Here is a 25868-nt window from a genome sequence, read left to right as displayed (position 1 = left end):
CAGCTTCAACCTTAATACGTGCATTACATGGCATAAATATAACTTAGAGGTTATTTCAACTATAAATTGTTGTGGGTCCTATTTTGGCAAATAGTTCATTCGTGTTAAGTTATCTCTTGGAAGAGTCCCATTAAGTAAGTGTTATCTTATTTGTTAGGAAATCTCCAAAAGTGTTATCTTATTTGTTAGGAAATTTCCAAGCAATAAGATTTGTTGAGTTGGCGATAAGATTTGCTTAATTGGCAACGAGTGACTCCTCAATCACTGGAATCGGATCCCATTCCTCGAGGAAGTGTTCTGATAGGTCGGTTATGTAGATAAGCGATTTGAGAGGTTGTCTCAGCCAAGGGATGACTCGAGGGGTCAATTCATCCAAGGGATGACCTAGATGGTCCTTGGATGGTCGGCTCGGCCAAGGGATGATCCGAGGGGTCGGCTTGCCAAGGGATCACCCAAGAGGTTGGGTTTCCCAAGGATGACCTGGATGGTGATGGTCGGCTTGGTCAAGGGATGACCTAAGGGGTCGGATTTCCCAGGGATGTCCTAGGTGGCCGACTTGACAAAAAGATGACTCAAGGGGGCAGTATTTTTACCCCTCATCATAGTCTTACTCCCACTAAGGAGAAAAGATTGTTTCCAAGTCTCAAATGTATGACCAACATCTTGCAATAGTGCTATGACAACCCAATAATACTACAAGTACCAGACCCGCCTGGGAGATCTGTGAGGTGTCCCCACCAAGAATACGGTAAGTACCAGGGATTTGGAAGATCTGTGAGGGTGTGTAAACTTGAGTCCCATATCGCCTAGGGAGAGATTCCTAGACTAGTTAATAACCTCTAGCTTCCTTAACATGGCACAACACGTTTTAAAACTTTGAGGCCCATGGACCAAAGAGGATAATATTGTGCAAGATTAATGGGGCCGAGGTGTTACAAATGGTATCAAAGGCGATCTCGACAGAGTGTGGGGCCACAGTGGGGATGCTGTGCCGAAAGGGGGGAAGTGTGACGACCCAAGAATATGAAAAGTATCAGATCCGCCTGGGAGATCGGTGAGGTGTCCCCACCAAGAATACAACAAATACTAGGAGGTTTCAGAGATCGGTGAAGGTCTACAAATTTTAGTCCTACATCGCCTAGGGAGAGATTACTGGGCTAGTTAATAATCTCTAGCTTCCTTAACAAGGCACAACGCGTTTTAAAACCTTGAGGCCATGGGGCAGGGGCGTTACAAATAGTATCAGAGCATACCCCAACAGCATGTGGGCCCACAATGAGAATGCGGTGCTGAAAGGGAAGAAATGTGATGACCTAAGAATACAAAAAGTACCATACCCGCTTGGGAGATCAGTGAGGTGTCTCCACAAAGAACATGGCAAGTACCAAAGGTTTGGAAGATTGGTGAGGGTGTGCAAACTTTAGTCCTACATCGCATTGGGAGAGATTCCTGGACTAGTTAATAATCTCTATCCTCCTTAACATGGCACAACACATTTTAAAGCCTTGAGGCCAACGGGCCAAAGAAGATAATATTGTGCAAGGTTAATGAGGCCAGGGCATTACAAATGGTATCAGAACCGACCCCGACAGTGTGTGGGGCTACAACAGAGATGCTGTGCCAAAAGGGGGGAAGTGTGATGACTCAAGAATATGGCAAGTACCACAAGGTTTGGGAGATCGGTAAGGGTCTATAAACTTTAGTCCCACATCGCCCAGGGAGAGATTACTGGGCTAATTAATAACCTCTCGCCTCCTTAACATGGCATAACGTATTTTAAAGCCTTGAAGCCCGGGGTGTTACAAGTGCAACTTAACCATTACATCATAGGCTCGCCTATTGAAACAACTATTACCTATTACATATTTTAGAGGAAAATGATGCTAATTTATTCTATTCTCTACAGCCTCTCATAGGGTCTTGAGAAATGACTCCTTGCCCTTGTGTGCTTTCTGGTGTATACCCATGTGTACTCCCCCGTTGAAAGGTATAGGGAACATAATAAGTTGATGTCTATATTTTATTACAAGATACAAACATACATATGTAGCTTTTTTTTTTAGAATCTACCATATGCAACTTTTCAACATGTGTATTCGTACCACGTACAAACACATGTGCTTTCATCTTAGGGAAAAGTTTCCACTTAGAGACAAGAGTTATTTATTTTATTTTAAAGATAAAAAAAAAAAATTGATAAAAGGGAAAGGGTTCTGTAAAAGGTAGTGTAGCTCCTACACCAATACATTGATTAATGGAATCATTTGTAGAAGCATCAACTAGGGTGGAATTTATGCCTTTCATGAGGGGTTGGATGGTCATTTTACCCCCATTATGTCAGAATGTAAAAGCTACACTGCCTTTTATGGTTTTTTTCCCAATAAAAAATTTGTGGGGTGGTAGGCTTAGACAACCCTTGCCTTTTATTTTAATAGCCCATATTAGACATGTATTAAAAAAAAAATCCCCAAATTAGATGATTCTAAGGCCCGTTTGATAACGTTTCAAGAAACGTGTTTCTGCCATTTCTATAGAACAAAAAACGTCTAATAAAATTGTTTCGTTTAACTTGTTTTCAGAAATAGAAATTGAAATTTCTACCAATTTATGGTTCAAGAAACGACCCAAGTAATTCCTGAAACAACTCATGATCATTATTTCGTTGGTTGCTATCGATTTTCAAAAATATGATTTATCAAACACTTTCAATTTCGTTTCTATTTTTAAAAACAAAAATTTATGTTTCTATTGTTTTTTGAAACAGAAACAGCATCAACATTTTCAAACGACCTTATTTCGATGGACGTTAAGGAAGTGGCTGAAGGTTTCCCCAAAGAAAGATTCCCCCTAATCGTGGGTAAAGAAAATAAATAAAATAGAACTCGGGAAACCTCTCCTATGCAATTTTCTTAGATTGATTGTCGGCAAGGATAATCCAAAACAATAATAGAGCAAATGATCCGTTAACGGACGTGTCTTAAAGACTTCAATAGTGATATAGCTGTCACTCTATCTCCAGTCTCCATTATCCGTTTCGGTTCAAACTACACACCAAAAGTCACCACCATTTCGTTCCTCTCGCTCGTTTGCAGAACTGCTTCTCTCGCGTGGGCTCTTCGATGCAAGATGTTGATAAAGGGTGACGTTTTCCAGAACCATGCGTTACTCCCTTCCGTCTGTCTTCCTCGTTCTCTTCCACGCCAGATAGTGTCTCCGAAACTCAGATTTCTCAGCAATCAATCTCTCCGAAGTTTCCGTCTTCTGCATTTCCATCAGAAACTTAATCTGGAGGTTTTTAAATTATTCATTTGTTCTTCATTCTCTGTTATGATCGTTTTCCATTCGAGAACCTTATCTCTCTCTGTGTCTGTTTCCCCTCCAAAATTCTTTAGGTCATCGCAAAGAAGGATTCCGACACTCCGGAATTGGTTTCTGGCGGATTTTCAGGTGTCGAAGATACGGACTTGCCATTGGAGTTTTTCCAGACGCGCACTCTGCCTCCAGCTCTGACTCTCGAACATGGCGTCCTTGAGATTAAACATGTCGTCGAGAAGTTGAAATCGAATCCAATTTGCTCTGCAAACGGCATACTGAGATTGCAAGTATATAAAATTCATTCTGATTTGCATTTTTGTAAATTCAAACTGTCTGTAAATTTTATATTATTAACTAGCATTGTTCCGGGGAACTAGATTTCTCGGTAGGAAGGTAGTTGTTAGTTGCATCATTTTCTAAAGCTCAGTGACGTAGAAAATTTGGACGTCAAGCAGAGTATTAATTAGTTATTACTGTAAGTTCATAATCAACAATCATTGGATTTTACTCTTCCCCTTGACGATTAAAACAATAGACAATAACCAGTGTGTTAAAAGATTCCAATCCAATGTTTCCTCCCTTCCAGCATCGGTTTCTGCAGGACTAGTTTCACTTGTCCCATTTTGAATAGACTTCCCCATCTTTATGGCTACATTTTAAGTATTCGATATTATATTGTTGGATTCTTTGGTCCAGAGGGAATATTTCTTTTAACGTTCAAGCTTGATCTCTGTTATTTGAAATTGATTAGTTGATTTACGATATGACATGGACATTTTTCTATTCGTACTTCAGAGCTATTTATGATTCCTTGAAATTGCTTGTTGCTCATGTTCTTTGGAATAACCTAGAAGATACTCACAAGTCATTTTCCATTTGAAAAGAATTGATTCTTCTCGCTTAAGAAAATATTGCATGAAGAGTTGAGAAAACACTGATCATTTTAAGTGACTTTGAATACTACTCGCTTTCTGATGGTGCTGTAGTCCTCATTATATATTCTGTTGCATGAATTCAGGTTGCAGTGCCTGCAACTACAAAGGCATTGAATTGGTTATGCTCTCAACCTCGGTCTTTGGGAGCATTTCCTCAATTTTATCTTTCTAAAAGAGAGCTCAAAGATCCATCCTGCAATTTGCTTCCTTTGGAAGGACATGGAATTTCTGGAATTGGGAGTGCAGTTTACTTCACAGGGCCTTGTCTTACCCCAAAGGCATTGGGTTCAATAAAAAGGTTACCTCCAATTTTTTTCCCACTCGTCTTCTTTATGTTTATTGTCTTAAAAATTGGACGAAGCTGATGATCTAGTTCATTATCCTTTCAATGTGATGCTACCCATATCATGCTTTATATATCAGATGAATATATGATGTTTAATTGTTGCATTAGAGTAAGGTTGCTGCATTGCTGCCTAGTGATTGCAGGTTTGAGTCAGGAAACAGCTTCTCCGCGAAAAGGGGGTAAGGCTGTGTACATTACAACCCTCCCTAGGGCCTGCAGTGACGGGGCCTTAAGCACTGGGTGCACCATTTTCTAATTGTTGCATTAGGAGCACTGCTGGCTCACTGAGCTCATATTATGCGGTGGATTTATGCAACTTTGCCTCCTGATTGCATAAAACGAGCTTTAATGATGGTGTGTGTTTGAAATTTAAAATGTAACCGCAAGCGTATGGATCAGTGTAGCTACGGGTCAAACACAGGGAGAGCAACCACTTTATTTTTTTCTTTCTTTTAATAATGTGAAAGTGAACCGATTAATGGTTGTGATTTAATTCTAATTACCGTCCTAAACATATGTATCTAAAATAACGTCCTAACCATTCGTCATCTAAGAATTTAAAGACGCAAGCCACGCAATTAAAATTAAATAAATAAATAACTGAAAATAAACAACCCACGTAATTAAAAAAATAATAATAAATAAAGGAAAAAAAATACTGAAATAAAAAAAAAGTAAAAAAAAAAGGATAAAGCTAGAGAGAGACTCACAAGTAGGTTTCTCTACTTAGCCCGAGGGATGCATCATAATATGAGCTTCCCTACTTGACCAGAGAGTCACTCTTACAAGGGTTACTCTACTTGGCTTTAGGGAAAGGGAGACAATTAAAATAAAAGCAATAAATTGATGGTTCTATGGCTAGGAGGGGCAAAGCCAACACATACACTAGCCATGAACCTTGGGGGAAAGGGATAGCAATAATGTAATGACTGAAAATAAAAATCCTAAATTAAGAAAGAAATGGTAGTCAGAAAAGGGAATGAGAGGGGGGAGAGAAGACTACTGAAGGAGCCTACTTACTTGAATCAATGCTTGAACTTGAAAAAAAATTGCTCCACGGCTCGTGATATTGTCACCTAGATCTAAGCCTAGAACTATAACTTAAAAAATTACAACTCAATTGCATAAATCATAAACATAAAAAGGCTGAATAAAAATAAAAGAGTGCTTGCATTAATTGACATAAAAAAACTATTACAAAAGTGATTAAAGCAAAAATAGAGAAGAACTAGAACTAAAGAGAGAGCAACTAAAAAAAACTAGAAGAAGAATGAATTGTGTCTCCTCCTCTTACATGAGTTGTATTTATAAGGAATGGAGAGGTAGGGTAACAATTTTCTCTTTCCTAAAAGAGAGAAACCCACAATTGATTGTGAGATCTTTTGAGTCCAAAAGTGCTAAGATGGAGGAGAGAGAAGAGAGAAATAAATTTTGAAAAATTTCCTAAAATTTTTTGCTTATTTTCTTTCCTTTTTTTTTCTAATTTATTTTTCTTCTTTTTTTCTCTCTCCTAGGGACGATTTTTTTTTCTTCCTTTGTGTGATTTGGACAATCTTTGGTGATGATGTGGAGGAGAGAGAAGATTTGGACAATCTTTGGTTCTCCCTTTTTTTTCTCTTTCCTTTTTTTTCTTCTCTTCTTGCTTCCACGATTTTGCTTGCTTCTAACTTGATGTGGAAATCCCCTCCATGCCCTTAGTGCTTTAAGTGAGTGAAAAGCAGGAAATCTTCAACAAAATCTTCTAAAAAAAAACAACCATGAGATTCGAACTTGAGACCTTTTGGTGAGCAAGGGAATTTTGTACACCATAGCTCACCAACTACGCTAGGTAGTTGTTGTTACCAAAAACAAATCTTTAATCACTTAAGGATGTGGTCCATCGATCCTTGTTGGCATTTGGAGTATTCCTTGTACCTCTGGGACAATTGCAAACGGGCTGGTTCTGCATCTCGGTTCAGTTCTGATCCATTATTTTTTTTCTGGTCCGAAAAGAATAATCATTTGTACGGGTGACCAAACGAATGTGTACTTTTAATTGAACACGTCCATCTTGTTCAGAATTTCGTCCTCTTCGCAACCATGGAAAGAAATTGGACCTCTTTACGTGTAAAATTGAAGATATAGCGCCCAATAGTCCTTAAGGCCTTGAAAATATAAAACCTGCAAAAAGAGAGTAAAACCCAAGGTAGCTCCATTCTAAATATATAAAATGCATGTTTTACTACGCTAGATTTCACACATAAATGTGCTCATCAGAATTCCCCCACACTTAGACTTTGCTAGTCCTCGAGCAAAACAAAAAGAAAAAGAATAAAGATAAAAAAAACCTAACTCACTTTCGTAGGAATCACGGTTGCACTTAGCATGTGCAACAAGCCTTTAAACCCCTAGGTCACCCCTAGTGGACGAGTTGTGTCTCGTGGGTGTTTGCAGTGAATATACACCCAAAATTCAGAATAAACAAATCCCAACTTTGGCTAAAGGTAAAGCTCATACCGATCCGGAGCAAAGATAATTTCTCTTACAAGGGACCCCCACACTTGAACTTTTATTACCCTTTATCAATTCCATGCACTAGCATATTTCTTAATTTGGAACTCACCTCATCTCTTCCAAAACATCCTTATCTTAAGGCAAAACCACTTGTGAAGAAATAGGGAACCAATGACTAAAGCGTTGGAGTGTTTTTGACCAAACATGTTACCAAGCAATAATGACATTTGCACATTTTTTTTCTCTTTTTTTTTCTGCTTAATAAACTCTATTCTACTCAACTACTTTTGGCCTGAATGACATGGTGGAGCAAACACCAGACACCCAAGTTACTATGTAGCTTCGCTTTTTGCATATGTCCACAAAGGCAGTGATGCTAGAGTTACTTCAGAAGTTTCCTCCCAAGGAATTTCGATCAAGACACCACGCTTCCTGAGGCGCAATGCCCTGTCTAGTTCCAAAGGAATCAACTCTTATTCTTCTTTATACCACATTTCTCAATTCATTTAAAATTGTGCATTTGTCAACCCATGCCAAATTAAAAAGAATGTCTCAACTCCAAATCAAAAGTACAAGGAACCCACAGACTTACATATGGTCCATCACCATAAAACAGGGGTCTCTTATTTTTCAAAAGAAAGTCCCATCTCAAGACACATGCTTGTTTCTTTCTTCTCAACAGGGTTTTATACGTTCAAAATGGGTACCTTAATCAAAAATTTTATTTTCATACATCAAGCAACCGAATGGTATGATCATTAGCCAAAAGCCAAAGTAGGACTTCATCCTTAGCAAGCTCAAAAAAATAAAAAGAAAAACAAACAGAACAAAGTGAAAAAATAATAATAATAATAAATAAATAAATAAAAACTGGTTTCCCTCCCCCACACTTAAGTCATGCAATGTCCTCAATGCATGGAAAAAATTAAAAGCAAAGACAATGCAAGGGGGTCATACCTGAATAACAGTTAGTCATCAGTGTAAAGAGGTTCATGGAGATCCATGACCTCTTCACTACTAGTAGTGGGAAACTCGAGGAACGGTTTCAAACGCTGACCATTAACCTTAGAAATTACCCCTGTTCCTGGATTCAAAATCTTCACAGACCCATGGGGATATACATTATGAACAATAAATGGGCCATCCCATCGGGATCTAAGCTTACCAGGAAAAAGATGCAATCGAGAGTTGTACAATAAGACCTTATCACCAATTGCAAAAGATTTACGCAGAATGTGTTTATCATGGAAAGCTTTAGTCTTTTCCTTGTAAATTCTAGAACTTTCATATGCTTCATTCCTAAGTTCCTTCAACTCAGATAGTTGGAGCCTACGATGAATTCCCGCATCAGACAAATCAAAGTTAAGCTTCTTAATGGCCCAAAAGGCCTTATGCTCCAACTCAACTGGTAAGTGACAAGCTTTTCCATACAACAAACGGTAGGGAGACTGACCAAGGTCGGTCTTGAATGCAGTCCGATGGGCCCACAAGGCATCAATGAGCCTAAGGGACCAATCCTTACGGTTGGGATTAACAGTTTTCTCCAAGATTTGTTTGATCTGCCTATTAGACACCTCCACTTGGCCACTAGTTTGGAGGTGATAAGGGGTAGATAACTTATGGGTGATCCCATATTTTTTCATTAGGGCCTCAAAAGGCCGATTACAAAAATGAGTACCCCTATCACTAATTATTGCACGTGGTGCACCAAAGCGGGAAAAAATGTTCTCTTTGAGAAACTGGACCACCACTTTGTGGTCATTAGTTTTACAAGGTATGACCTCTATCCATTTAGAAATATAATCAACGGCCAAAAGTATGTACAAATTCCCAAAGGAATTAGGGAATGGTCCCATAAAATCGATGCCCCATACATCAAAGATCTCAACTACCAAAATAGGGTTGAGGGGCATCATGTTCCTTTTATTGATACGGCCAAAAGACTGGCAGGCAGGGCAAGCTTTGCAAAAATCAAAAGCATCTCTAAAAAGAGTGGGCCAATAAAATCCGCATTGGAGAACCTTTGCGGCAGTCTTCTTAGGTCCAAAGTGTCCACCACAGGCATGATCATGACAAAAAGAGAGAATGGAATGTTGCTCATGATCAGGAACACATCGTCGGATAATCTGATCCGGACATATCTTAAACAAATAAGGATCATCCCAGAAAAAGTGCTTTACTTGGGAATGAAACCTATACTTATCTTGGGTGGACCAGTGATCCGGAGTTACACTTGAAATTAAGAAGTTGACAATGTCAGCAAACCATGGTTCACTGGACATTGCAGATAATTGTTCATCTGGAAAGTTCTCGTTGACTGGAGAATCAACAGTCAAGGAACTGGGAAGCCGGGATAAATGGTCTGCAACTAGGTTTTCAACTCCTTTCTTTTCCCTAATTTCTAAATCAAACCCTTGCAAAAGTAAACCCACCTAATGAGACGGGCTTTGGCATCCTTTTTCTAAACTAGGTATCTGAGGGCAGAATGATCAGTATACACCACCACATGTGAACCAACTAAGTAAGACCGAAACTTTTCTAATGCAAACACAACAGCTAAAAATTCTTTTTCAGTGGTTGTATAATTGAGTTGTGCATCATTTAAGGTCCTACTAGCATAGTAAATGACAGTGGGCAACTTATTAATCCTTTGACCCAAAACTCCTCCTATGGCAAAATCCGAAGCATCACACACATCAGTTCAAAAGGTTCAGTCCAAACAGGTGGTTGAACAATGGGTGCATTGGTCAACTCCTTCTTAAGTTGCTTGAAGGATTCAAGGCACTCTTTGGAAAACTCAAAAGTCTGATCTTTGACAAATAATGAGGTGAGAGGTCGGGCTAACTGACTAAAGTTCTTAATAAACCTTCTGTAGAAGCCTGCATGCCCTAGAAACGACCGAACATCCTTAACAGATTGAGGAGGTGGTAAATTATCAATTAAATCCACTTTGGCTCTATCTACCTTAATTCCCTCCTTGGATATTACATGGCCTAAAACAATACCAGATTTAACCATAAAATGACATTTCTCCCAATTCAAAACCAAATTCTTAGATATGCACCTTTTCAAAACTAGGGAAAGATGATGAAGACATTCAGAATAGGAATTTCCATGAATTGAAAAGTCATCCATAAATACTTCTAAGAATTTTTCGACCATGTCAGAAAAAATGCTCATCATGCATCGTTGGAACGTAGCAGGGGCATTGCAAAGCCCAAAGGGCATACGCCTGTAAGCAAATGTTCCATATGGGCATGTAAAAGTGGTCTTATGTTGGTCCTCTAAAGCAATTGGGATTTGATTATAGCCAGAATATCCATCAAGAAAACAATAGTATTCATGTCCAGCTAACCTCTCTAACATCTGATCAATGAATGGCAATGGGAAGTGGTCATTCCAGGTTGCCGCATTTAACTTCCTGTAATCAATGCACACACGCCATCCTGTTTGGACACGGGTAGGGATCAACTCATTGTTGGCATTAGGAACTACAGTCATACCAGACTTCTTAGGCACTACGTGAACTGGGCTTACCCATTGGCTGTCAGAAATAGGATAAATTATTCCATGATCCAAGCACTTTAGGATCTCTTTCTTAATAGCTTCCATCATCACTGGGTTAGCTCTTCTTTAGGGTTCCGTGGATGGTTTGGAATCCTCCATAAGATGTATATGATGTTGCACAATGGAAGGGCTTATACCTTTGATATCAGCCATGGTCCAACCTAGTGCTTCCTTATTATCTTTTAACACTTTAAGTAACTCCTCTTCCTGGTTAGAAGTCAAATTTGAAGAAATTATTACAGGAAGAGTCTGGTCAGGCCCTAGGAAAGCATATCTCAAATTAGATGGCAACTCCTTAAGATCTAGCTTAGGGGCTCAACTATGGAAGGTTTGGGAATGGAATTGGAAAGGGGTCCTAAGGGCTCCACAAGTGTGTGAAGACTCAAGACTTCAGAAAAGAAATTTTCACTGTCATCATCCAACTCATCCATACACTCTTAGAATTCTGAATCAAAATCAATATCAAAGTTGGTAACTAAATCATCAGAAAAATACAGAAAATCCTCAAGCAAATTGATCTCTTCTTCCATATGTGGTTGCTTGCCAATCCTAAACATGTTAAACTCAACAGTTTGGTTACCAATAGATAATCTTAGGAAACCATTCCGGCAATTGATTAATGCATTACTAATAATTAAGAATGGTCTTCCTAGAATTATTGGGATCTCATCCTTGGTTGAGAAGGGTTTAGTATCTAATACAATGAAATCAACAGGGAAAATAAATTCCCCCACCTTTAGTAAGACATCCTCAATCATCTCTTTAGGAATTTTAACAGACCTATCTGCCAACTGAATAGTAGTTCCAGTGGTTTTCAATTCTCCCAATCCAAGTTGCTTGTACACATGGTAAGGTAAAAGATTTACACTTGCGCTTAGGTCAAGTAAGGCATGCTCAATGTAGGTGTTTTCTATGACACAAGCTATGGTAGGGCTCCCTGGATCCTTATACTTTGCTGTTATAGGCTGAGTAATTATGGAACTAATATTACCTGCCAAGAACGTCTTTTTGCGCACACTAGTGATACGTTTGTGAGTACACAAATCTTTCAGTACCTTTGCATAGGCGGGGATTTGAGATATGGCATCCAAAAGAGGGATATTCACTTCTACCTTTTTGAAGACTTCTAAAATTTTGTCCATGGAAGCAATCTTCCTTTTGTTTAATAAACGATTAGGAAATGGGACAGGATGAACATAAGAACTGTTACGGATTTACCCCTGTTCAGAAGAATCATTTTTGGTTTCCTCAATCAATCATCTTTAGTTTTAGAAAAATCTTTAGGTTCATCAGACGAACCTGGAACAAGAGGCACACTTGTATCCTCAACTGAAGGAGAGTTAACAGGAGTAATAGATGAGGAAGATTTAGGAACGCTCTGTTGGTACTCTCTACCACTCCTAAGGGTATAAACAACATTACATTGGTTAGAGGGCCCTTGTTGGGTCTGACCTTGTACTATATTCAGTGGTGCATTAGTTAATGTTTGTGAACTAACAGACTGATGATGCCTAGGGTTAGGCTCTGGTTGACTGGGTAAAGTTCCCTTCTCCCTCTCACGTATAATTGAGATAACTTGGGTAAGTTTTCTTATAAGATTTTGATGCCTTGTCATGAGGAGGGCCATATTTTTTTCTAAGTTACTTATTCTACTTGCCTCTTCAATGTTGGTAAACCCAGGGGGTTGTTGATAAGATGATTGGAGAGGGGCCCTAGGAAAACTAGCCTGAGGTCCTGCATTAGACATAGGAAAAGTATTTTGGAAAAAATATTGTTGTGCAAAGGGAGGCCTTTGGAGTCCAGGTTGACCTTGATTATGGAAATTGGAAGGCCCTACTTGGTTGCCCTGATTCCAAGAGAAATTTGGGTGATTTCTCCATCCTGGATTGTAGGTATTACTATATGGATTATTCTGGTATAAGACATTAACACTATCATTAGAAGTGCCTCCAGAGGTGTTGGGGCATTCTTCTATGACATGTCCAGGGGACTGGCACCAAGCACAAATCTTAACCAAATTAACTGATGATGGCTCTCTGGGAACAATAGCCTCAATCCTCTTGATTAGGCTATCCAAATGGGCTTCCTTCGCTACCATCCCATCCACAAAATATCATTTTCCTCCTATGGTTCTTTCACTCTCTTGGGTGGATTCTCACTCACAGGTTTTGTCAGCTAAGTCAAGTAAGAATTCCCATGCCTTTCATTCATCTATAAAGGATGTGAATCCTTCAGGGCACATAGACTATCATTTGTTTAGTTGGGTAATCAATACCCTCATAAATTATTTGACATAAATGCCATAGGTCTAGGCCATGGTGAGGGCATTCTTGGAGTAGATTCTTGAATCTCTCCATAAGTTTGAAAAATGACTCACTAGGCTTTTGCCTAAATTGAAGGATATCACTTCTAAGCTTATTGGTCTTGTGAGTTGGGAAAAACTTCTTAAGGAAGACAACTGTGAACTATTTTCATGAGGTTATGGAATTTCTGGGTAACCCATACAACCACTTCTTAGCTTAGTCTCTCAATGCAAAAGTGATAAACCTAAGCTTAACAGCATCATCAGAAAGCTGTTGGATCTTAATTAGAACACATACCTCTTCAAATTCCCTTAGAAATTGGTATGCATCCTCAGAGGTCAACCCATGGAAGTGGGGCAACATAGTGATGTATTGAGATTTGAGTTCAAAATTATTGCCCTGGGCTTGTGGTAGAACTATGCAGGAAGGTTGGGCTGTTCTATCAGGGTAGAACCTATCTTTCAGAGATTTAGGTGAAGGGTTTTGCTGTTGGTCTCCCATATTGAAGGGTTTTAAAGAGAGCAAACGTATAGGGTCACTACTTGTTGGATCTCTTCTTTCTAACCGATTCTTAGTATTACGTACCCACTTAACACTCATGCAACAGAAAACTACCCACAACTAAAGTAAGACAAGCACAAAAGAATGGATAGCAAATTTTTTTTTTATTTATTTTTATTTATTTATTATTTTTTTTTTTGCTTTTTGGGAGCTTACCGGCAGGGATCCGGGGTTGCTCAGGTCAATTCCTGAGGTACTGCTACAGGGCGAAACCTGTCTTTATCATACTGTGAGGCATGGCGACCTCCACTGATACAACTATTATTGCAAGTTGTTCTTCTCAGGAATTCAATAAAAGAAAAGGAAAAATATAAAACAAAGCAAACAAAGCACTCCGATTTACCAAAAGAAAGTGAAAAATAACATAGAACTGTCTTCCCGGCAACGGCGCCAAAAACTTGTTTGAGATTTAAAATGTAACCGTAAGCATACAGATCAGTGTAGCTACAGGTCGAACACAGGGAGAGTAGCCACTTTATTTTTTTTATTTCTTTTAATAATGCGAAAGTGAACCGATTAATGGTTGTGATCTAATTCTAATTACCGTCCTAAAAATAACGTCCTAACCATTCGTCATCTAAGAATTTAAAGACGCAAGCCACGCAAGCCACGCAATTAAAATTAAATAAATAAATAACTGAAAATAAACAACCCACGCAATTAAAAAAAATAAATAAATAAAGGAAAAAAATGCTGAAATAAAATAAAGTAAAAGAAATGGGATAAAGCTAGAGAGAGACTCACAAGTAGGTTTCTCTACTTAGCCCGAGGGATGCATCATAATATGAGCTTCCCTACTTGACCAGAGAGTCACTCTTACAAGGGTTACTCTACTTGGCTTTAGGGAAAAGGAGACAATTAAAATAAAAGTAATAAATTGATGGTCTTATGGCTAGGAGGGGCAAAGCCAACACATACACTAGCCATGAACCTTGGGGGAAAGGGATAGCAATAATGTAATGACTGAATAAAAATCCTAAATTAAGAAAGAAAGGGTAGTCAGAAGAGGGAATGAGAGGGGGGAGAGAAGACTACTGAAGGAGCCTACTTACTTGAATCAATGCTTGAACTTGAAAAAAGATTGCTCCACGGCTCGTGATCTTGTCACCTTGATCTAAGCCTAGAACTATAACTTAAAAAATTACAACTTAATTGCATAAATCATAAACATAAAAGGGCTGAATAAAAATAAAAGAGTGCTTGCATTAATTGACATAAAAAACTATTACAAAAGTGATTAAAGTGAAAATAGAGAAGAACTAAAACTAAAGAGTGAGAGAGGGAGAGAGAGAGAGCAACTAAAAAAAAAACTAGAAGAATAATGAATTGTCTCTCTTCCTCTTACATGAGTTGTATTTATAGGGAATGAGGAGGTAGGGTAACAAATTTATCTTTCCTAAAAGAGAGAAACCCACAATTGATAGTAAGATCTTTTGAGTCTAAAAATGCTAAGCTGGAGGAGAGAGAAGAGAGAAATAAACTTGGATAAATTTCCTACAAATTTTTTGCTTATTTTCTTTCCTTTTTTTTCTCTTCTTTTTCTCCCTCCAAGGGACGATTTTCTTCTTGATTTGTCTGATTTGGATAATATTTTGGTGATGATGTGGAGGAGAGAGAAGATTTGGACAATATTTATTTCTCCCTTTTTTTTTCTTTCATTTTTTTTCCCTTCCACGATTTTCCTTGCTTCTAATTTGATGTGAAAATCCCCTCCATGCCCTTAGTGCTTTAAGTGAGTGAAAAACATAAAATATTTAACAAAATTCTATAAAAAAAACAACCATGAGATTCGAACTTGAGACCTCTTGATGAGCAAGGGAATTTTGCACATCATAGCTCACCAACTACACTAGGTAGTTGTTGTTACCAAAAATGAATCTTCAATCACTTAAGGATATGGTCCATTGATCCTTGTTGGCATTTGGAGTATTCTTTGTACCTTTGAGACAATTGCAAACGGGCTGGTTTTGCATCTCGGTTCAGTTCTGATCCATTATTCTTTTTCTGACCTGAAAAGAATAATCACTTGTACGAGTAACCAAACGAATGCGTACTTTTAATTGAACACGTCCATCTTGCTCATAATTTTATCCTCTTTGCAACCATGAAAAGAAATAGGACCTCTTTACGTGTAAAATTAGAGATATAGTGCCCGATAGTCCTTAAGGCCTTGAAAATATAAAACCTACAAAAAGAGAGTAAAACCCAAGGTAGATCCATTCTAAATATGTAAAATGCATGTTTTACTACCCTAGATTTCACACATAAATGTGCTCATCAGAAAGCAACGATGAAACCTCACATACATCTGATGTGGAAAATGAAGAAGAGGAGAAAGAAGACGAAGAAGAGGAGAGCGGTTCTTATGGGTGTAAAGACATGTTGATGTTGGCCGCATGCAGGCCTGGTAGTTGCAGGATGAGGAGGGCTGAGAGTGGAGGAAGATGGTTATTGGGTAGAGGTATTGAACCCATGAGCCAAGTGGGTTCAAGAGTGGAACCAAGTCTTCCTCCTGGTCTGCGCAGTAGGGCTCTTAGTTGACCCACTCTTCTTCTATGCACTCTCTATAAGCGACACCTGCATGTGTCTCTTTGTTGATGGATGGTTCACCATTACCGTCACTGCTCTTTGCTGCATGACTGACGCTTTACACGTCTGGAACATGTGGCTTCAATTCAAAATGGCTAAGCTTTGTCACTCCTCTCCTTCCCAGTGTTACAATAACATCCCCGGAGAAGATGATGATGGAGATATAGAAGACCACCGCTCCTCCACCGTCATTGCCACTGCTCCGGGTTGTTCTATAGCATTCCGATACCTAAAGGCCAATAAGGGCTTCTTCTTCGACCTCTTCGTCATTCTCCCCTTACCTCATGTGATGTTTACTTAATTTCCATTACCATATGTGTGAATTTTTTTCATTACCATCGTCATCCACCACAAGATAACATCGTTTTTATCGTCATCTAAGATTCTTTCATGCTTTGTTAATGAAGATGAGATAATAAGTTAGAAAGGAAGGTAAAACGCAAAGGCAGAGTTGGGGTCAAGGGTCCGACACTGGTATCCCAAAATACGATTGTGGAAGATGATCTCTGACGCGAACTGGTCAGTCCAGTACCACGAATGGGTCAAACTTTTCAGAGTTCATATCGATTCCCTTTCTTATGTCAATGAGTGGGTCGAGTAGAATCGATTCCAGGCCAAAGGGCAGAGCAAAGCTCTCACAGAGAGACAAGCATCGAGAGACGACGAATATCATAACCAATATGATGACGACCGAAAGCCGAGGAGTGACCAGCGAGGACCACTGAGCATCGATGAGGGTTGCAGAGATCAGCGAGCGACGAAGGAGAAAACCCAATCCCTAAATCCTCCCTCCCTCTTCTTTAGTGGTTTTAGGTCAATTTACCCTTCATTCGTATGAAAGGGTAATTTGGTAAGAGAATTAGCAACTTAAGTGTCACTTAATAGGTAAATCTAACAGAAAGGGTACGTTAGTTATAATCTTCAAACTACAGGGGAGGTTATTGATATATATATGAAAGTATGTGGGGGGAACATGATATTAAGCCAAAGATCAGGGGAGGGGAATGTAATTTCCTCAATACAATTGTATGGAGGGATAGGTATGTAGTATGTATATGGTAAGTTAACAGACAATATCAATGGGGCACGTGATGGGGTATCATACAAGAAACTCATGGGGATATTTTGAAAAGGGAAAGAGAGAGATAAATACAATGGGTGCTATCTTGTGGTATACTGATGGCATACCCAATCTTTTCCCATACAAGTGATTCGGTGACCACAGTAAGCAAGGTTTAAAAACTGGGTGAATTTGATTGGAAATCAATTGGGATCAATCTGATTTATTCATTCCATGCCCTATTTTTTTGTTTATGAATTTAGCCCCCCGTAAGCTAGCCGCCACCTGGATCAAGGTCATTAATTTCATGGAGTATTCAGATTTTGCCCTCAAAGATAGCATGAGCTTTAGGGAGTAGCAACTCAATCGAAGGAAGTCTCTTCTTCATCGGGCTAATGCAGACCAAGTGGTTATAGATTTGATGAGACTTTTCTCCTCCAATCTCTTGCTCCAGAGGATTGGGGTCAAAATTAAGATGGGGCGCGTAGGGAACTTCCGTTGGTGCTGCGAGGGCGGGGACGCCTTGTGAGCTAAAGGGACCACAAAGGGTGGGGATTCTGTTGCAGTGGTCCTTGCAGTAGAAAGCACCTCTGTCCCCTGTGCAATAAAAGCTTTTAATAGCTCTTCGGAATATCGAATGACTGACTCTAGGGTTATTTGGATTGATTATGGACAATTCAAATCTGAATCAGAGTCGATAGGGATTTCCATCATTGATTCCTGACTTTAAAACCGTGACAAGTAACCGTTATTGGTTACATATTAAATACTTTATAGGGAGAGGATTCTCTTAGCAAATGGCATACGCTGAAGTGCAATGAACTGGTATCGTGTAAACCAAGGTTCTTTCATATGTGCTAAGACGAGATAAATAAAGAGATGCTAAAGTCCCTCGCCCCAACAACTTAGAGAATATTTTCCTTGAAGTTGAAGGTAAATTTTTTCTTCACTAGAGCAGAGGAAGAAAATACTCTTTCTCTACTAATGACGTTCATGAATCTAATATCATAATTTGTGCTGTCTCGACCAACATTTCCTCATCATTGGTCGGTTGGGTTGTGGGAATATTGCATAATGGAGTGAGCCATATACTAATGACAAACTATCTCTTGACAAGAAACACATGAAGGAGGCAATAAGGCCCTCTTATATGGAGCACAACTTGCCATGGATCAGGGTTGGATAGTCACTAGCATTTGAACTAATTATGAAGTCATCCAAACGCTCTCTTTTGATATGGAAAACTTTTTTGGGCCCCTCAACGGGGCACCCTCCTTTTTGAATGTTTATCGGTTTATGCCTAAGGTTACTTGTATTTTTTACTCATTTAACCAATGTTTAGATAAGTGAGGTGAAAAAGTTATTGGAAAATGTCATTTAATGAAATAATTGTTGTATGCTAATGTGGCACTTAACCTTTTCTATCCCAATCACTCCCAAAATCATACCAAAGTTGGTAAGATTTCATGGAAAAGTTGATTTATATCCATCTCTACCACCTTTTTATCTCATCTATTTCCCGTAGATATCTATTATACTAAAAAATTACATATTCGATCGTTTCCTTTTCCTCCCTTCTTTGTCAATACAACCCACATCCAAAGTTCAACTATTTAAACAGATTAATGATAAAACTGTCGGTCACCTTCAAGGATAGAAGCATCTTCTTCTCTCGCAAGCAGGGAATGAAACTCTTCTACCGTGTATTGCATTATCAATGGTGCCATCTCAAGTTTCATTTTTATTATCAAAATTAACAGTGGTAGTTGTGGTAGTCTCTGAACCTACTCATTTCTCTTCTATTCTTCAAGGGGAGGCCATGGCCATTTGCTTTGATTACCGTAGGCTATTGAAGAATGGTACGATAAGCTGTGGAATCAGTTAACAAAGAGTTGGTCTAATTCCTAACTCTCAAAGTCTTCATCCTCTGGTTGAAGTGCTGCATATTATCAAGGACATTTTCCACGTTTCAACATATTTTCCTTTTCTTACATCCCAAGATTTGTTATATTTGTTGCCTACAACTTAGCCCAGAAGGTGATGTCATTTGAATATGTGACATTTTGGCCTATACCATTCCATAGTCAGTCTTCTCAAGCCTTTTTATTCCTCAAACAATGAAGACCTAAATGACTTGTTCTACAAGCAATTTATTTTAAGAAAAGAAAACTACCACATCAACATAGTTGTTGCAAAATGACCACCCACCACCCCACTAGGAGTGTGGATCAGATTCTCATATGATATGATCGATACAAATGGGATTCACCACAGGTTTTTTCCTTATGTTTTCCACGTGTGTAGATCAAGATTGTATGAGAATGATTATTGCAAGAGAACTTGATCCGCTCTCCCCCGGCCAATTTCCTGTTGGGTGGAGCCTTGGATGTGCTTGCATTGGCCTTTTGCTGATGCAGTAGCCACACGACAAGGTAGTGTTCTCCCCCCGCCAGAGCAGAGAGGGAAACTAGAAAAGACATCGCCACTCACGATCCGAAAGCCCCATTGAACACCTGAGTGTCCTCACGGTCCTCACCACTGCCTCCACCAAAAACCGCTACTGTAGGATTTGATCGTCAATGCCAACTCCCTTCAAGCTTCGAGTGAAGGAAGAAGTGAAGAACATCTACCTCCAAACATTCTCTCTCTCTAATTAGAGAAAACAATCCCAACCAATTCTTCACAAAAAAGCAGGTCGATCGAGCAAAACCATTAGGTGAGAGAGATTTACTTGTCAGAACTACCAAATGTTGGGTCAAGAACAACAAACCCCAGCAAAAGATGTTTCAGAGGTGATACTGAATGAGGAAGACGATGAGCACGACGCTAAGGAGTGTGTTCTTCAGAGGTATTTTCTTCAAGAATGGAACAAACTCAAGTCTCTCCTTGATGACATTGTCGTCAATGGCTGCGTCTCCGATCCCTCCGCTGTCAACAAGATCCGTTCTATTGTAATCTCTCTCTCTTTTCCCTTCTATTGGTTTTGTTCCTACTTTCAATTTTACTTTGGGATCACAAGCTAATAGAATTAAGTAATGAAGTTATCGATAATTCATTGGGTGGGGGAGGATGCCTAGCAATATTTATTTATAAAAAGTTTATATATCTTCCCCCTCCCCCACTTTTCAAATGTGAAACTTCATAATGGAGCTTCAAAGTGAATGTTTTCAAATTCAGTTTCCACAGCCACCAGCAATATGTCTAAAATTCGGGGCGAAGAATACGAGATTGCTGAATACTGCATAGTTGAGTCACTCGGGCAAAGCTTAACTATCTAGCCTCTATAGTTGATGATGGCTTTGCTCTTTAATTTAGTGCAGAAATAACTTCTAGCTTTATTTGTTACTATATGCTATACAAGTAGAATAAAGAGATCCAGAAATTATTGCAGTTATAAAAAGTCTTGCGAGATGGCTTCTTTCGAAATTAAGATGGTTTTGTTGGGAAAGAAAAGGTATTTGACGGAAAAAGAGGGAAAAGAACAATAGAAACTATGGAAGTTAGCTATTGGGGCTGTCACTTGGAGCAGTTAGATGGAATTGAAAGAGGTGACTGGGGGTTTATCCTATGCAGAATTTGCCAGTATGGACTAGGGAATAAGTAGAAATGCCCTAGTATCATTAAACAAGAGAACATTTGTTAGGGGAAAAGAATCTCAGGCTGTTTCGATAAAATTTAGTGACCAAAATATCAAAATTTTCCAACTCTTTCTGTGGGAGAAGAAGGTGATTGTTTTGATAGATCAAGGGTTGGGGGTTGAGGAAGAGATAGGAAAGCCTTGCTAGATTTCTACAAGGCTCCTTATATGTCTGATAGGTTCAATAAGTCCAGATTGCAGACCTTGGCATTGCTTGGTATTTGAATTAAGTCCTAGTCCAGCAAGGATCTGGGAGAGGGAATTTGAGAAAGATGTTTTTGGAAGCAGTGGAAGACTATTAAGAGAGAAAAATCACCGGGACTAGATGATTTCAATATATCCTCTTACAAGAAATTAAGGACGTGTAGAAGGGGGACCACATGGAAGTCTTAAGCAGCTTTGTTACTAAGGCTAATGGATTGTTTCTTATCTCTTTTAAGAAATAAGGAAGAGGCTGCTGAAATTAATAACATTAGGTCTGTTGGTCTAATTCTATGTTTATTTAAGAATGTGGCTGAACCGCTGAAGTTTTGGCTAACAGGCTACAGGAGGTTTAGAGTAGTGTATTGGACCTTATCAGAGAGACAGTTCTTGGGTGGGGTCTTAATTTATTATAAATGAATGAAATAAGGTTCAAGGGAAAGAGAAGAAGCTTTTATTTGTAAATCTGATCTAGAGTAGGCATTTGATCACATAGAATGGAGTACTATTGAGTAGGCAATGCAAGGGGGTGGATTTTGGTCAGAAGTGGAAAAAATCGGTGAATGCATGTTTGTCTTTTACTTTCTCCATTTTATTAAATGGGGAACTGGTAAAAAAATTAACAGTACGAGAGGTATATATGTACTTGGGTGATCATTTTTATACTTTTCATATTTATTCCCAAAGTCTTAAGTAGATTGCTGATTTTGGGGAGAGAGAGAAGGTATGACTCGTGGGGTACAGATTTGAAGAAGAAAGGTTGTCCTGCATTGAAGCCCTATCTATTCCTTCAGCACTGAAGACAATTACTGTTTAATTTAGAAGCCAAGGATTTGAGTCTTATGGTGTTCTCCCTGCTTCTTTTGATAAAATTCTCTTACTTATTACTTATTAGGAAAATGTATGTGGGATTGTAGCTTTAAACTTCCTTACTGTAATTTATCAGGTTGGACTGTAATTTCCTCTTTGATTGACAAATCTGATATGGGGAGGAAAAAATGATACATTTTTCCATGGAAGTGGACAGTGAGGGAATAGCAATATTTTTTTACTAGTTTATAGTTGCATTTGCTGGAATTTTTTTGTACCAAGTTTCTTAGTTTATGAGATTACTGAGTTTGAAAGTGAAAACAGATTTGGCTCTTTGTTTTTAGATAAACTAATTTGATACTGTTGAGATGTATTAGTACCATTGCTCGCTGAAAAATTACTGATGTCTTTTTCACCTCTATTACTATTTCTTTCATTCTTATTGATACATGCTGGAAGTAATTGTTCTTATCCTGAAATTATTCGGTCTTGTCTTTATAATGCAGCTAGAGAAGTATCAAGAACAGGGTCAATTGCTAGAGCCTTACTTGGAGAGCATTATTGTGCCACTTATGTCCATTGTCCGCTTAAAAACAATTGAGCTGGGGGTGATCTCTGATGAAATTCTTGACATAATTAAGCCTTTGTGCATTATTATTTATTCTCTTGTTACGGTTTGTGGATACAAGGCTGTTATCAAGTTCTTCCCACATCAGGTCTCTGATTTAGAACTTGCTGTCTCTCTTTTAGAGAAGTGTCACCACACAACAACGACGACATCATTGCGGCAAGAAAGTACTGGAGAGATGGAGGCAAAGTGTGTCATACTTCTGTGGCTTTCTATCCTTGTTTTGGTGCCTTTTGATATCTCCACTGTGGACACTAGTATTGCAAACAGTAACTTTGTTGGTGGGACAGAGCCGTCTCCTTTAGTATTAAGGATATTAGGGTTCTCTAAGGATTACCTTTCAAATGCTGGCCCTATGCGTTCCATAGCTGGGTTGCTGCTCTCAAGGCTTTTAACACGTCCAGACATGCCAAAGGCCTTTACCAGGTTTCCCATTCTATGCATCCATAGTGATTAAATCATGCTACATGCTTGTATAAAGTTCTCTTCATACTTTCACATCTATGTTTTTTTTTTTTTTTTTTTTAAATCAGCTTTGTACCTTTTGTTACTGGATGGTAAATAATTAAATTTGCATTTTATGCAGATCATAATGTCCATTTAAGTTCTCATGCTTCACTTGGAGGGGGAATATCTCATGTTTATCAATTTATGATTCTTCTAGCATGTTTGTTATTTTATATTTCTTACCTAAATTTCACATTTCTTACCTAAATTTTATATTCTTAGGAGTCAGGGATGAATTTGTGCTATTGAATTTCACTTAATGAAAGGGAGGTTGTGCCAAGTGATTGTTATAGGTATTTGGGCTCAATTATAAATAAAGAAGGTGATATAGAGGATAATGTTTCACAAAGAATTAAAATAGGATGGATAAAGTGGATAGGTGAGTCAGGAGTGTTGTGTGATTGACGCATTCTTTTAAAACTTAAAGGAAAATTTTGTTGGATTGTCATACGACCGGCTATGATGTATGGTGTGGAATGTTGGGCAGTTAAGAAGCAAGATGTAGATAAACTTAGTGTAGCAGAGATGAGGATGTTGAGATGGATAAGTGGTAAAATTAGGGAGGATAAAGTAAGGAATGATTAGATTGCAGCTGATTTGGGAGTAGCTCTGATACATGATAAGCTATGAGAAAGTCATTTGAGCTATCATGGCCATGTTCAACAGAGGCCTTTGAATGCTCCAGTACGGAGGATTGATATGATTCATATTGAAGGAACTAAAAGAGCTAGTGGCAGACCGAAAATGACCTTAGGAGAAGTGGTGAGGAAAGACATGCATAGCTTAGGTCTTGTATCTTGTATGACGTCAAAGAGATCTGATTGGAGGGCAAGGATTCATGTAGCTGACCACATTTAGTTAGGATGTGGCTGAGTTGTTGTTGTTGCATGTCACTTAACCTTGTTTTTTTCTCCCTTTCTCCCTTTCTGCCTGCAATCTACTTCTCTTGTTTGCGTTTCCTATGCTTGGGGTTATGAAATATGTAATCTCTCTGGATAATGACCAGAGACTTATCTGGTAGTCTCATATTTTTTTTCAACTTTCATTTTTGGGAGAGATTAGGTGAATAATGTTAGAACGAGGCACACCAAATTGTGAAAAAATTAGCATGTTAAAGAATGGAGACTCTTGTCCTATTGATGCATCAGGGACTAGGTCTTAGTTTATCCTCTCAAGAGCTAGCTGTTTAACTGGAGCTGTACTTTAATTTTAGTTGGGCCTTCTAAATTGTAACTTGGATTTAAATGACACTCTTTTTTCGGTTTGTGAATATGAGTTGGAAACAAATTAGTCTTCTTATTCAGGTCATGTTAATGACCTTAAAAAAGATGAAGAATTTCAAACGCATATCTGTTGTATTCACTTTTGTGTTCCTGATGTGCTTATCAAGCTTGGTATTAACGATAAAAGTGGTGTAAATTTTCTTGTTTATGAATGCTTTTCAGTTGGGCCTTCTAAATTGTAACTTGGATTTAAATGACACTCTTTTGTCAGTTTGTGAATATGAGTTGGAAACAAATTAATGTTGATAGGGTAATGACTTGTGTCTAATATGATGCCAACCCTCTTTATTTATAACAATGGAGAGAAGGTTTTAGAGAATTACAAAGACCATTAAACCCCTTGGGGTCCGTTTGGTAACTGACACTTTCCCTAAAACCTATAAAACCCATTATTACAACACTCCCCCTCAAGTTGGTGCATAGATATCACATATGCCCAACTTGCAGATAATAGGATGAAACATCTTCCTACTAAGACCTTTAGTAAATACATCAACCAAGTTCATTACTGGGAACAAAAAGCACAATGATAAGGTCCATATCCGGCTTCTTTTTGATGAAGTGTCGATCGATCTCCACATGCTTGGTTCGATTATGCTGGACAGGGTTGTGAGCAATACTAATGGTAGATTTGCTGTCACAAAAGAGCTTCATAGGAAGAGTAGCAGGAACAGCCAAATCAGTGAGAAGACCATGAAGCCATAGGAGCTCACAAATGCCATGTGCCATAGCACGGAATTCTGCTTCAGCACTTGAACGGGCAACCACAACTTGCTTCTTGCTACGCCATGTAACAAGGTTACCACCAACAAATGTGCAATAATTAGTAGTAGGCCTGCGGTCATCAGGGGAACCTGCCCAATCCGCATTTGTGAAGGCCTCCACCCTAAGGTGATCATGAGGAGAAAAAATGATGCTACATCCTGGGGCAGATTTTAAGTACTAGAGAATGCACAACACAGTTTCTATATGAGTCGAGTAGGGATCATACATGTATTGACTAACCAGGCTGATGGCAAAAGCTATGTTAGGGCGTGCATGAGAGAGAGATCAATAGCCCCACTAATCTCTGATATCTCCCCTTATCTACCGGATCACTTTCCTTGCTACTCAGGTGAACATTAGCTTCAATAGGAGTGTCTGCCCGCTTACACCCCAACATGCTTGTCTTTGAGAGAAGGTCAAGCACTACTTCCGCTGAGACAGGTAGATCCCACGAGAAGACCTTGCAACTTCAATGCCGAGGAAGTAACGGAGTTGTCCTAGGTCTTTGATATCGAATTCCTCACTCAAGTATTTCTTGAGGCGAGAGATTTTTGCCAGATCATCACCAGTAACAACAATATCTTCTACATAGACTATTAGGATAGCAATCTTCCCACCAGATCTCTTGATGAACATAGTGTGGTCGACATTGCTTTAAGAGTAACCTGTAGCAACCATAGCCTTATGGAAACGTCCGAACCAAGCACGAGGGGATTGCTTTAGCCCATACAGAGCATGCTTCTGTTTGCATACCTTCCCTTGGGTTTTGGAGCAAGTGAACCCAGAAGGAATGTTTATATACACTTCCTCCTCAAGTTCTCCATGAAGGAAGGCATTTTTCACATTTAACTGCTGGAGATCCCAATCT

The 25868-nt window shown here is 38.8% G+C and overlaps 2 protein-coding genes and 1 non-coding gene across 5 annotated transcripts in view; all 3 read left to right on the top strand.

The window, feature by feature from the left end:
* Window positions 1–2972: 2972 nt before the first annotated feature.
* Window positions 2973–5062, top strand: LOC122062103 (protein PHYLLO, chloroplastic-like). Its single transcript, XM_042625757.1, has 3 exons — window positions 2973–3291; window positions 3393–3602; window positions 4334–5062. Exons 1-3 carry the CDS (start codon window positions 3127–3129, stop codon window positions 4613–4615), a joined length of 657 nt encoding a protein of 218 aa, XP_042481691.1. The 5' UTR covers window positions 2973–3126; the 3' UTR covers window positions 4616–5062.
* Window positions 5063–12966: 7904 nt separating this feature from the next.
* LOC122062284 lies at window positions 12967–13073 on the top strand. Its single transcript, XR_006134903.1, has one exon. It is a non-coding gene; the product is annotated as a small nucleolar RNA R71 (small nucleolar RNA).
* Window positions 13074–19519: 6446 nt separating this feature from the next.
* Window positions 19520–25868, top strand: part of LOC122061570 (tubulin-folding cofactor D) — a 33638-nt gene continuing 27289 nt past the window's right edge. Inside the window, exons 1-2 of one of the 3 annotated variants that reach the window (XR_006134681.1) lie at window positions 19520–20120; window positions 22324–22871. Coding sequence is in view for 2 of the 3 variants with exons in the window: in XM_042624898.1 (XP_042480832.1) it covers window positions 19917–20120; window positions 22324–22871 (752 nt within the window). In the remaining variant the exon portion in view is untranslated. The remainder of the gene's footprint in view (window positions 20121–22323; window positions 22872–25868) is intronic. The other 2 variants (XM_042624898.1, XM_042624899.1) reach the window with 2 other exon arrangements.

The sequence above is a fragment of the Macadamia integrifolia genome, chromosome 14 (assembly GCF_013358625.1).
Source record: "Macadamia integrifolia cultivar HAES 741 chromosome 14, SCU_Mint_v3, whole genome shotgun sequence".
NCBI classification, from domain to species: Eukaryota; Viridiplantae; Streptophyta; class Magnoliopsida; order Proteales; family Proteaceae; genus Macadamia; species Macadamia integrifolia.
Note: the sequence above shows the minus strand (reverse complement) of the source record. Positions and strands in the feature narration are given on the sequence as shown.

Bases quoted from the DNA above. Each gene is read 5' to 3' on its own strand.
- LOC122062103 (XM_042625757.1), top strand. From the start codon at position 3,127: ATGTTGATAAAGGGTGACGTTTTCCAGAACCATGCGTTACTCCCTTCC. The intron at 3,292-3,392 runs GTTTTTAAATTA...AAAATTCTTTAG, and splicing joins ATCAGAAACTTAATCTGGAG to GTCATCGCAAAGAAGGATTC. The intron at 3,603-4,333 runs GTATATAAAATT...GCATGAATTCAG, and splicing joins ACGGCATACTGAGATTGCAA to GTTGCAGTGCCTGCAACTAC.